Source organism: Camelus bactrianus, chromosome 33 (assembly GCF_048773025.1).
Source record: "Camelus bactrianus isolate YW-2024 breed Bactrian camel chromosome 33, ASM4877302v1, whole genome shotgun sequence".
Taxonomy (NCBI): Eukaryota; Metazoa; Chordata; class Mammalia; order Artiodactyla; family Camelidae; genus Camelus; species Camelus bactrianus.
The window spans coordinates 21,897,487-21,906,765 of record NC_133571.1 but is presented as its reverse complement, the minus strand read 5'-3'; the positions used below and the strand labels follow the sequence as shown (position 1 = coordinate 21,906,765).

The window sequence follows — 9,279 nt, the reverse complement described above, 5'->3', positions numbered from 1 at the left end:
CCTTTGGTTTCCAAAATCATGGAAGGCAAAGGCCATTCACTCAACAAATACGCATCAGCATCTCTAGCAGCGAGGCCCGACTGGGGACACAGCTGGCGATAAGCGCAGACCGCCCTGTCTTCCCTCTCAACACTGGCATCTGCTGTCTCTTCCCAGGTCTGCCCCCTCCACCCACCCCAGCCCCGCATACAGGAGGCCTGCACGTGCCTTTTCAAGATCTCCCTAAGTCCTCCCCAGATCCTCCCACTGTCTCTGGGTCATCCCAAGCAAGGAGATAGAGAACATTCTAAATAAGTGAAAATCGAAGGAGGATGGCACCAGACGTGTGAGAAGCCTCAAGCAAGGCAGTGTCACTCCCCCAAGGCCACAGCCCACACTGGACAGGCACGGACTGACGCACACCCCCTGTCCGAGTGGTTCAGACACACACACACACAACACTCGTGTGATCACCTCCCCACCTGATGGAAAATCCTGGGACAAGCTCCTCCCCCGCCGGGTGCGCAGACTGGACAGGTGCCGCAGCCCCTCCCACCCCTTCTCAGGGCACCAGGCCCTGGTGTCCGAAGCTTCAGGTAAGAGCAGGAACACAGCCCTTGCTGGCCCGGAGGAGGCCACAGAGCACTCTGGTTCCCATTCAGCCTGACTCCGGGATCTGTGTGGAGAGGAATTTAAGCCCGGCTTCTTGCATCTGGGGCTAGAGGAGCCCATCAACTCCAGTAAGAAAACAAAATTACCAAAATCAAAGTGTTTTACTCACAAATACACACACTGAACCCCATTCTGGGAGCTGGTAAAACATTCAAATCTTGGACCCGTCTGACTTCCCTGGTCCTTCAGACCTGGGTTTCCTGAAAAGTGTGACCCTAGGAGCCCACAGGGCCCTACTTGCCCCACCCAAGGCGTCCCAGAGTCAAGACAGCAGCTCTGGGATCAGCGGCAGAAGCAGCAAACCTTCGGGAAAGAGCCTTCGCCCAGCTTGGGGCCGAAGGGGAGACGCTGTGTCGTCAAACCTCCCAAACCTCTGCCGCCTGGGCACCGCCAGTGTCCTCCCCTCCGCTCCCCAACCTCACTTCCAGGCTGAGGAAGTGCGAGGACTCGAGGGGGTTCTCCATCTCCAGAGCCTGGGGGTTCAGTTCACAGTCTGGGTTCTGGGGGGCAAGCCGGGGGTGCAGAGAGCCATCCAGTCCTCAGCCCGCAGCTGTGCACGCCGGCGGGTGGGCCTCGCGTCTACACCCCAGTCTGCTCTTTAATCCAGTCCCGAAACACGGGGAGCCTCGTGTACACTCCCGGCTTGTTCCTCTGTGCGCAGCCGTCACCCCAGCTCACCACGCCGGCCTGGAACATCCGCCCATTGGCCTCGGCGCTGGACAGGGGGCCCCCGGAGTCGCCCTGTGGGGAGACGAGGCCTTCGGCATGGAGCCCCGCGGCGCGCCCCCTCCCGCCCCGCGGGCCCCCGCGGCCCCACCTGGCAGGCGTCCACGCCGCCACTGAGGTAGCCCACGCACATCATGCGCGCGGTGATCTGATGCGGCAGCAGGCGCTCGCACGTGGTCTGGTTGATGACGCGGATCTCGCCCTTCTGCAGGATGAGCGCCCCGGTGCCTGGGGGACACGGTGGCCGGCAGTCAGCGCCCAGGGGCCGAGCTGCGGGCGTGGGGAGGGCCCCCGGCGCGGCGCCCCGAAGGGAGGGACGACGAGCAAACCCTGGAAACAGCTGGGATGCCTGTGGCCGGCACAGGGCCGAAAACAGAGGGTGCGTCTCCGGGGTAGGACCCGTGCAGACAGACGGGGTGATCCGGGCGGCGACCCTCGGTCAGGGGACGAATCCAACACACACCCTGGGAAGGGGCTGAGAAAGGGGGCCGGCCACAAAGCCTCAAGCCCCAGGTGATCCCTCTTTCCCGCTGCACTAGCTCCACAGCTGATTTCGGGCATCACATTTATCCACCTTCAGGCCTTCACGTGGAGGCAAGACAGGGGGCCGGGCTCCCACCGCCCACCCTGGCAGGGACGGCGGGACAGGCCCTTCCAAATCGCCGTCTCCCTGACAGGGTCCTCGCGCGCAGGGAGCGCCTGCCGTGGGAAGGTGCTTTACTCTGCTTTTCACTGAAGAAGCAGGACCAGAGTGAAGCGACTGGCCGAGGTCGCGCAGGCCCTTCATCCAGGGCACCCCCCACCCCCACGCCACAGCCGCCCTCCTCACCTCCCTCCTGCGTGTGGCCCCAGCCGGTGACCCAGATGGCCTTGCCGGCGGGGAAGGCATGCGTGGCGTCGGGCAGGCAGATGGGCCGCACGGTGGGGCTGTACTCGACCGGCCGCTCGAGCTGCAGCAGCGCGATGTCGTAGTCGAAGGTGAAGTCGTTGAAGTAGGGGTGGGAGATGATGCGCTGCAGCCGGAGCTCCTGCACCCCCGGGGCGCTGCGCTGGCTCTGGTCGTGCAGACCCAGGTAGGCAGTCCACATGCTGTGGTCAGAGTACCTGCAGGGGCAGGGAGGGGCGGGGAAGGGGCGGAGGAGGGAGGAGCTGAGCCCCGCCCCCAGTCCCCGCCCACAGGAATGGGGCAGGGTCGGGGCGCCATCCCGTACGCGGGCAGTGCAGCTCCCACCCCCTTACCTCTGCTTTCCTTTCTCAGTACATTCTTATTTTGTTAACAAAACGACCTCCTATCTTATTAACCTTATCTTCCTCAGAAGGAGTAACACAGAAATCAACCCAAAGACTTCTAGGTTGAGCCAAGAGAGCGGAGCAGAGACTCACAGCTCACCCTCTCCTGCAAATACACCAAGGATTACATCTACAAACCCACTGAATCGCACAGAACACTTACTGAACTCGCAGAGTGTCTCTTGCTTCGAAATACAGGAGGATTCTCACAAAATCCAAAGGAAAAAGAAAAAAATTGGTGCAGGACCAGCCCTGCAGGGAGGGGGTAGCACAGGAAGAAAGGCACTCTCATGCTGGGACGCCCCCTCTCCAGCTGGGAGGTCAGCAGGGACAAAGCAGAGCTTCCGAGGCTCCAAGGAGAAAGTAGCAACCACTTGACAGACAGAACTAAGGGAAACTGACACGGAGGGTCCCTGTGATCCCCAGCCCTAGACGCAAGCCAGCAGGGACAAGCCGGGACTGGTGGCCAGAGATCGGTGAGGAGCCCAGCAGAGAGCTGGGGCCCACTGCACAGAGGCAGCCCCAGGGGACTGGAGGGTGGTGTGGGCTCTGGCTAGGGGTGTGTGCAGAACAGAACAGCCTGGGACCCCCATAAAAAAACACCACTTTGGTGGGGGTGGCACAACGCAGACACGCCACAGCCACTTTGCCCACTAGGCTCCAATGTTGGTGTGGTCTCGCGAGAAGAGGGGACTGGCTCGGTCATAGCCATCACTGCTGCACGGAGGCAGGGCTGAAGACTGAATCTATACCCAGTGGCCCTGCAACTTCACAGGCGGGACTGAGATCTGTTTACAGCCCCAGACGGAGAGGGCAGATTTGCTCTCTCTGGACCATCTGGGACGGACAGGCAGTGAGTGGAGTCCTGACGCATGGTGGGGCCGGGGTACCGGACCATACCATACATACAATGGGTGTTAATGCATTAATTGGCAGAAGTAAGACTGATGAGAAGGAAAAGGAAACAAAAAATAAAAAGACGAAACAAGGGAAAGAGAAGAAGCAGGGGAGGACACAGGGCAGATGCCCCAGGAAGTCCACGTACATGCACATCCTAGCGCCCCCTGATGGCAGGGCTGGAAACAGGGGGACTGCAGGAATCACGAGGACCCCAAGTGCCCGGGTTTTGGTTTCTCCTCAGGGAAGGGCTAGTTCTAGGGCCGGGCCAGGAAAATTCAAGAAGAGCCTAGACCAACTGGTAGTGCCAGAAAGCAAGGAAGTGGCTCAGAAAAACAGAAGCATGCGTGCAGGTCAAAGGGAGCCAGGAGCAAGCCTCGGAGAGCCCCCGGCGTTCAGCTCTGGAGCAATCTAGCAGCAAACGACGCAGTTTTGGATTTTACAGCCTACAGCACAGACATACACGCAAGTCCCCACACACACGAACAGATGATTAAATAAACGGGAGAGAGGAGACAATTCCAAATTGACTCAATGCCAAAGACCAGAGTAAGAGGGGAAACGTTTCAGAGTGGAGCGAGCTGGCCAACACCGTCTTAACCAGACGACAGAGATGAAATCACCAGCAATCAGCCAGGATGACATCATTTACCTGCCAATGTGACATGACTCTTCCAGACACTCACGCCCCAGTCTAACCATGAGCGCAGCACCAGACACCCACATGGGGGCGCCCCACGGGTCCCGGCCTCCAGACTGCCAAAGCCACGATAAACACACAAAGAAAAGACAGAACGTGTCACAGACCAGGGGAGACTGGGGAGACGGGACAACAGATGCAAAGGGGGGACCTGGACTGACCCCTGCAGCAGAAGGGAGGCAGGTGTACAATGGCGGCCAGGAGCCCAGGGGGAGCCTGGAGGCGTTTGCAGGAAGGGACTGGGGAAGTTCCTCCTGCTGGCATGATAACAAGGGAAACTGGGCGAGGGGACGGGAGTGTAATCCTGTCTTTGCAACTTGTCCGCATTCCAAAATAAAAGGTTATTTAAAATATTCTTAAGTAAGCTCCCATCACCCCAAAAAGAAAGCAAGTCCCTTTCACCCAGAGTGGCGTGGAGTGTGACCAAATGAGAAGGGGGACGACAGTCAGGCTGGACGAGGCTGTCCTTGGCCAGCCCAGCAAGGCCCGGGGACCAGTACTGACCCCACTCCCCCAGACCTGTGTCACCTCCAGCACGTGCACCTGTCTGACCAGACCCAACATCTGGCCTTAGGCCTACTCTGTGCTGCGGACCCCATCTCTCCTGAACGCCCACAGCGGTCCTTCTCTCTCCTTTGCCGAGGGGTGAACGAGGCAGCCTGGGGCCCCTTCTCACAGCTGCCCACAGCAGAAGGGCCAACGCCCAGCAGGAAGGCCCCAGAGAACCCCCTGGAAGGTCTGCTACCCTCTGCCTCCTCTCCAGGAGCAAGCTGTCCCCTTGGACCCCTCCTGCAGCCAATGGACAGAGGACCTGGGCAGGCTGGGCCGACATCACCAAGAGCCCCGGCCCCAGGTCGCCCGCCTGCTCCTGCTCACCCTGGTCCCGCCCACGCCGTCCTGAGGCTCCAGCATGCCATCCTTAGGGACCTTCCCTGTGCGCCAGGCTCAAGTCTGCTGTGGACCCGCGGCTACAATGGACTGAGAAGCTACTGTGTGCGGGCAGAGCGCTCAACACTTCAAGCACGTCTCCCTTTTACTTCTCACAACTCTCAGGAGAAGACTCAGAGAGCCACCATCACCAATGAGGAACCTGAGGCCAGGAAGCGGGTCACCTGGCGAGCCAGAGCTGGGACGGGAGTCCCCGTGGTGCAGAGACCAACTGCACAGGCTCCAGAATCCACACACTTAGGCTCGAGGCTGGCTCTGCCACTAGACAGCTGTACAACCTCGAGCAAATGTCCTTACCTTCTGAGCCTCCATTTCTTTTTAACGGGGACGTAATCAGACCTGCCTGCCTGGGTTGTCAGGAGAGGCACTGAGATCCCGCATGACAAGAAGGCACCCACTAAACATTCCTTTTCATTATTTCTGCCACCCCTCCAGTCCCTGCCCTGGCCCACTCGGGCATGACTCGCAGGCACAGGGCCTTTCCACTCCAGGAAGCACAGAGGAGGCCTCCCTGCTCCCCGCCAAGGCCCACCTGAATCCTCGGTAGTCGACGAAGCAGTGGGCGGCCGACACCATCCAGTCGGGAGAGATGAGCGACGCCCCACACACGTGGCCCTGGCCCAGGGCGTGGAGGCTCACCTGCCAGGGCCACTCGCCTTCGTCCGCGTTCTCGCCCCCGACGACCCGAGACTGTCTGGTGAAGGACCGCAACCCGCAGTCTAGGGGGCAGAGGAGGGAGTCAAGGGGGGGCCAGGCTCCGCGAGAGCCCGTGTGGGCACCAGCACTGCTGGAGCAGCCGTGGCAGCTGCCTGGCCCCTCTCCCTGCCCCCAAATTCAAACCCCCGACCTCCACCTCCCCACTCCTGCACAGGTGCTGTCAGGGGCCTCCAAACATCTGCTGGTTTGCTTAGATTGAATTTGGGTGTCATCTGCGTAGATTTGCTGGTCGAAAGGTGAAGGACATGCTCCCAGAGAGGGGAGCGATGGGTGACGTGAACTCACAGAACAGCTGCAGCTCGGCTCACATTTAACCTGGGGCCAGTGCTTCTGAAATACACAAGGGGCTGCAGACTGAAGTACGGGTCGGGTAGGGACAAAACCCTGCCGAGGGCTCCAGGAGCCGTGCCCTCTCTCCTCCAGGTAGGGTGGGGAAGCCAGGACTTGCCTCTATGGCCAGGTCTACAAACCAGGGTCAGCCCAGCACCGCAGCCAGGACTCCAGCCCTGCCACAGAGGCCTTGACGTGCTGGCTGCCCTGGACCTTGCCTCCAGGACCAGAGCAAGCCCGTGGGGCAGTGCCTTGGTGCAAATCAGATAAGTCATCCTTTGCTCCAGGCAGACACACCCTGTCACCAAGGCAGAGCTGGGTGGTTGAGGCGCTGGCATGATTTCTGCCTCTGTATGTGCCTTGCACAGTGGACAACCTACACAACCGTATGCAGCAGCCCTGCTCACCACAATTCTTCTCATCTGAACCATCAGTACAGTCCTTCTTCCCGTCACACTCAGGGTTGCCCTTGCTGATACAGAGCCCGTTGAGGCAGCGGTAGGTCTGTTTGGTGCACGTGATAGTGCTCACTGCTCAAGACAGAGGACATAGCGGAAGGGAGGCAATTTCGTTACAGCCCCAACCTGAAGATCCCTCCACCCCACACCCCTCTCAGGCCTGCCCACCCATCCACACCCATGCCCTGTCTCCTTCCAGCCCTGCCAATGTGCTCCACCTCCCAGAAGATTTACTGAACTCTGGACCCCTGGGAGGAAAGCGGGCCGGGCCGGGCCTCACCTCTGTCACAGGTGGCCTCATCGGACCCGTCGCCACAGTCATTCTTGCCATCGCAGCGCTGGCTCTGCAGCAGACATTTCCCATTGCCACACTTGAAGGTGTCGGCGGGACAGCCTGCGGAAGCGGGGAGACTCAGCGGAGGCCCGGCGCCCCAGCCCAGAAGAGCAGGGAGCCGGCCGCCCCCCAGGGCACTCACTGCACCCCTTCTCGTCACTGCCGTCCTCGCAGTCGTTCACGGAGTCACACACCCAGAAGAGGGGCTTGCAGAAGCTGTCCCCGCACGTGAACTGGTGGGTGGCGTTGCATTCTGGGGGGTAGGGGGGCAGCAGTTACACGCCGAGGCTCAGCAGGGATGGGGCCTCCCCGGGCATCACTCACTGCAGCTCCCCCAGAGCTGGGGCCACTGCATGCTCCTGGGGACCACTTCCCACCTGGAGGGTGGAGCTGGCGCCCCTAGGGACCAGCTGTGGAGGCAGCTCCGCCTGCTCCACCAGGAGCCCCAGGGAAGGCGGACACGGGGGTGGGGGGCACCGCCTCCTCCCACCTCGGGCCGCCCTGCAGCGGGGTCCAGCCAGCACAGCGAGGGCAGGGGGACGCCCGGGCCTCGCAGCCCCAACTCACTGCAGTCACGCTCGTCGCTGTAGTCGGTGCAGTCGGCCCAGCCGTCGCAGCGCAGCTCCTTCGCGACGCACCGCCCCGTGTTACACATGAACTTGCCCGGGCACGCTGCGGGGGGAGGGCAGGCCTGAAGTCCAAGGCCACCACCCCTGCCTCCCCAGCTGGCTCCCCGCCTTGCCCCAACCCTGGGAGTCAACCTCACAGACACAGTGAGCACTAGGGAAAACTGCCCAGCCCAGCCCCCAGCACAGGGAGGGGCAGGGCTGCAGCCATGGTCTCCCAGGGGTTTCCCAGGGGTCTCCCAGGCAGGCCGAGCTGCGGCAAGTGGAGGGTCCTACAGCTGGCGGGGGTGGGCTGGCCAAGGTCCCTCCTGACCGCTAGTGACGAAACCCCGGGGAAGCCGGGGCAGAGTGGAGAGAGGCTGGCGGGTGTGCACTCTGGTCCACTGTCCTTGGCCACCATGTCCCCAAGCACCGGGCTCCCCATTAGCAACTCGGAGCAACAGCAGCTCGGTAGTGGATGATGTCCGTGCCCTACGCTCATGTCAAATTGCGTCACCAAATTTCCTTAATTCTAAGGGATCCTCCCCATTTCAGTGTTTCTGAGACTGGAATGCATCTGACAGCTGATGTCATCAGGCAGATGACAAAACTGAGAAGCGGCCGTGGTCACTTTCTCTGCACAGGTGGCTTAGTCACTTATCAAAAGGGTTTGCTCATCCAATTACACTTTTGGTGGTGAGCCCTGCCATTGAATTTTAACTTATCTGGATGCCTGTGCACAGTTAAAGTGTCTTCCAAAAGGTTATTCTATGATGTGGGCTTGAAACAAAAATTCACTGTGGACAGGCTAGAACTGATATCCACAGCAGACAGTGAGACGCAAAGCCGTCTTTACAGTACAGACCACAGGATTTTCAGCGCTAGGAGCCGTGAGTCTGAGGACTCATGCCCTAGTACATTATTCTAATATGTCTCAAAACCATCCTCTTAATCCTACAGGTGCTAAAAGGCCACAGAGACAAGCACAGATTCTCAAAGTTGTAGTGACGCTGAACCAAAGAGACAGTGGCCCAAAGGAGCTCGAGGTCCTCAACCCGAGGTGCCTGGCCCAGGGCTTGGTGTCTGCCAGTGTTCACTGCCAGCCCTTTTTCACAAGTGCATCTAAGGCAGCCCCTTCTCCCCTCAAAAAGCAACTAGAGTGATAGGCATCCTGCAATCTCGGGCAGCTTAGAATCCGAGAGCACGATGCCAGTAAGATGCAGGGCAGAGAGTGCATCTCCAGCTGAGCCCCCCACAGGGCCAGGCTCCCCCTGCGCAGGGCGTCCACTCACGGTCACTGGAGTCATAGGAGAGGTACTCGGCCAGGAAGCCCGTGTCGGTATAGGACTGGTCGGAGTGGAAGTGGACAGTGATCTTGCTGCTCCTGCTGCTCACGACAAACTGGGACCTCTCTCCACAGAACCTGGGGGCGGCAGGCAGCGGTAGGAAGAGGATCCGCCCGGGGAGGGGGCTCAGGGCACGCCTCCCCGACCCCCAGACACTCACCTCTCCCCGTTGATCTCCACGTAGTCCTTGGAGCAGGAGCCCAGGGGGACGCTGGGCTCCAACAAGTAGAAGGCCTTGAAGCGTACCTTCACGTTCTGGTTGTTGGGCACCTGAAGA

At 60.4% G+C, this 9,279-nt stretch overlaps 1 protein-coding gene across 2 annotated transcripts in view; it reads right to left on the bottom strand.

Annotated features, from left to right (window-relative positions):
* Positions 1–733: 733 nt before the first annotated feature.
* ST14 (ST14 transmembrane serine protease matriptase) overlaps positions 734–9,279 on the bottom strand; it is a 32,177-nt gene continuing 23,631 nt past the window's right edge. For both annotated transcript variants that reach the window (XM_074357149.1, XM_074357150.1), the window contains exons 10-19: positions 9,163–9,272; positions 8,949–9,079; positions 7,619–7,723; positions 7,194–7,304; positions 6,998–7,111; positions 6,667–6,789; positions 5,745–5,931; positions 2,207–2,481; positions 1,469–1,605; positions 734–1,392 (exon numbers count right to left, since the gene is read on the bottom strand). In XM_074357149.1, the coding sequence (XP_074213250.1) occupies positions 1,231–1,392; positions 1,469–1,605; positions 2,207–2,481; positions 5,745–5,931; positions 6,667–6,789; positions 6,998–7,111; positions 7,194–7,304; positions 7,619–7,723; positions 8,949–9,079; positions 9,163–9,272 (1,455 nt within the window). In that variant the 3' untranslated portion in view covers positions 734–1,230. The remainder of the gene's footprint in view (positions 1,393–1,468; positions 1,606–2,206; positions 2,482–5,744; positions 5,932–6,666; positions 6,790–6,997; positions 7,112–7,193; positions 7,305–7,618; positions 7,724–8,948; positions 9,080–9,162; positions 9,273–9,279) is intronic.